This window comes from Mandrillus leucophaeus, unplaced genomic scaffold (assembly GCF_000951045.1).
Source record: "Mandrillus leucophaeus isolate KB7577 unplaced genomic scaffold, Mleu.le_1.0 Scaffold688, whole genome shotgun sequence".
Lineage (NCBI taxonomy): Eukaryota > Metazoa > Chordata > Mammalia > Primates > Cercopithecidae > Mandrillus > Mandrillus leucophaeus.
Window position 1 is genome coordinate 935628 of NW_012107452.1, and position 1328 is coordinate 936955.

Below are 1328 nucleotides of genomic sequence, written 5' to 3' on the forward strand. Positions count from 1 at the left end.
GGATCACTTGAGGTCAGGAGTTGGAGACCAGCCTGGACAACATGGTGAAACCTTGTCTCTACTAAAAATACAAAAATTAGCCGGGCTTGGTGGCAGGTGCCTGTAATCCCAGCTACTCGGGAGACTGAGACAGGAGAATCGCTTGAAACCAGGAGGCCGTGGTTGCGGTGAACCAAAATCATGCAAGATCATGCCACTGCACTCCAGCCTGGGCGACAGAGTGAGACTCCATGTCAAAAAAAAATTTTTTTTTTTTGTAAGGATGGGGGTCTCACTATATCACCCAGGGTCTCGAACTTCTGGGCTCAAGCAGTCCTGCTACCTCAGCTTCCCAAAGTACTGGGATTACAGGCGTGAGCCACTGTGCCAAGCCTTGAATTCTGATTTTCTTAACAGGTTTTACAGCTCTTTAAAACACTGCACAGAACCAGACAACAAGTTTTTAAGAATGATGTCAGAGCATTAGAAGGTAAGTATGTTCTTTACCCTTTTGGAGCCAGTCTACTTTTTAGATGACTACTAATCTACCTGAGAAACCCTGTGTGGTCAAGACCCATCTTAGGGAATGACCTTCACTGCCTCTCCCTAATGTCTTTTTAAAAGATTAGCTTATATTACACTTATTTGAGAAATATCTACTTAAAGAAAAATTTTTAAAGATCAAGTCTTCATAAAGAGTGGGTCAGAAAAAAAGGCGAGGGACCAGAATTTCAGTGTTTATCATTCACGCCATTTAACTTTCTGTTACGTAATCAAATTTTCACACTCTCTAGGGCCAGATATTACCACGTTGTTAATGTCTCATGTCAGTTTAAAAGAGCAGCTGTGAAAGAGAATCCATTCTAAATGATTCCAAATTCAGTATCTCCCTGTTTTAAGTAGTGTCTATCTTATCTGGAAGTCACAGGCTCTGAAATTTAGGTTCTGTGTTATTCATGTTCAGTTCCGCTCCTCATATATTTCTAAACTTCCTTAAGAGCGCACCTAGGTAAAGTGTCCCCACTATTTCCAGGGATTTAAGTTTTTGTAACTCATCAAAAATAATTTCTGAATGAATAAGATATATGTAGTTTACATGAATTCCTGATTTAATTCTTGTAACATCTCTGTGAGATAATCGCTATTATAATTCCTGTTTTTACAAATGAGAAAATTGACAAAATGTGAAAATATTTGTCCCACATCATACTTAGTAAGAGGTGACCTGGGATTTAGCCTAAGCAATCTGATTCAAAAGTCCAAACTCTAAACCACATTACGTATTGAAATATATGCAACATAGGCAGGCTCAGTGACTCACACCTGTAATCCCAGCACTTTGGGAGGCC

The 1328-nt window shown here is 39.6% G+C and overlaps 1 protein-coding gene across 2 annotated transcripts in view; it reads left to right on the top strand.

Moving 5' to 3' along the window:
* LYRM7 (LYR motif containing 7) overlaps positions 1 to 1328 on the top strand; it is a 45450-nt gene that overhangs the window by 15951 nt on the left and 28171 nt on the right. For both annotated transcript variants that reach the window (XM_012002435.1, XM_012002434.1), the window contains one exon: positions 397 to 469. In XM_012002435.1, coding sequence (XP_011857825.1) covers positions 397 to 469 — 73 coding nt within the window. The remainder of the gene's footprint in view (positions 1 to 396; positions 470 to 1328) is intronic.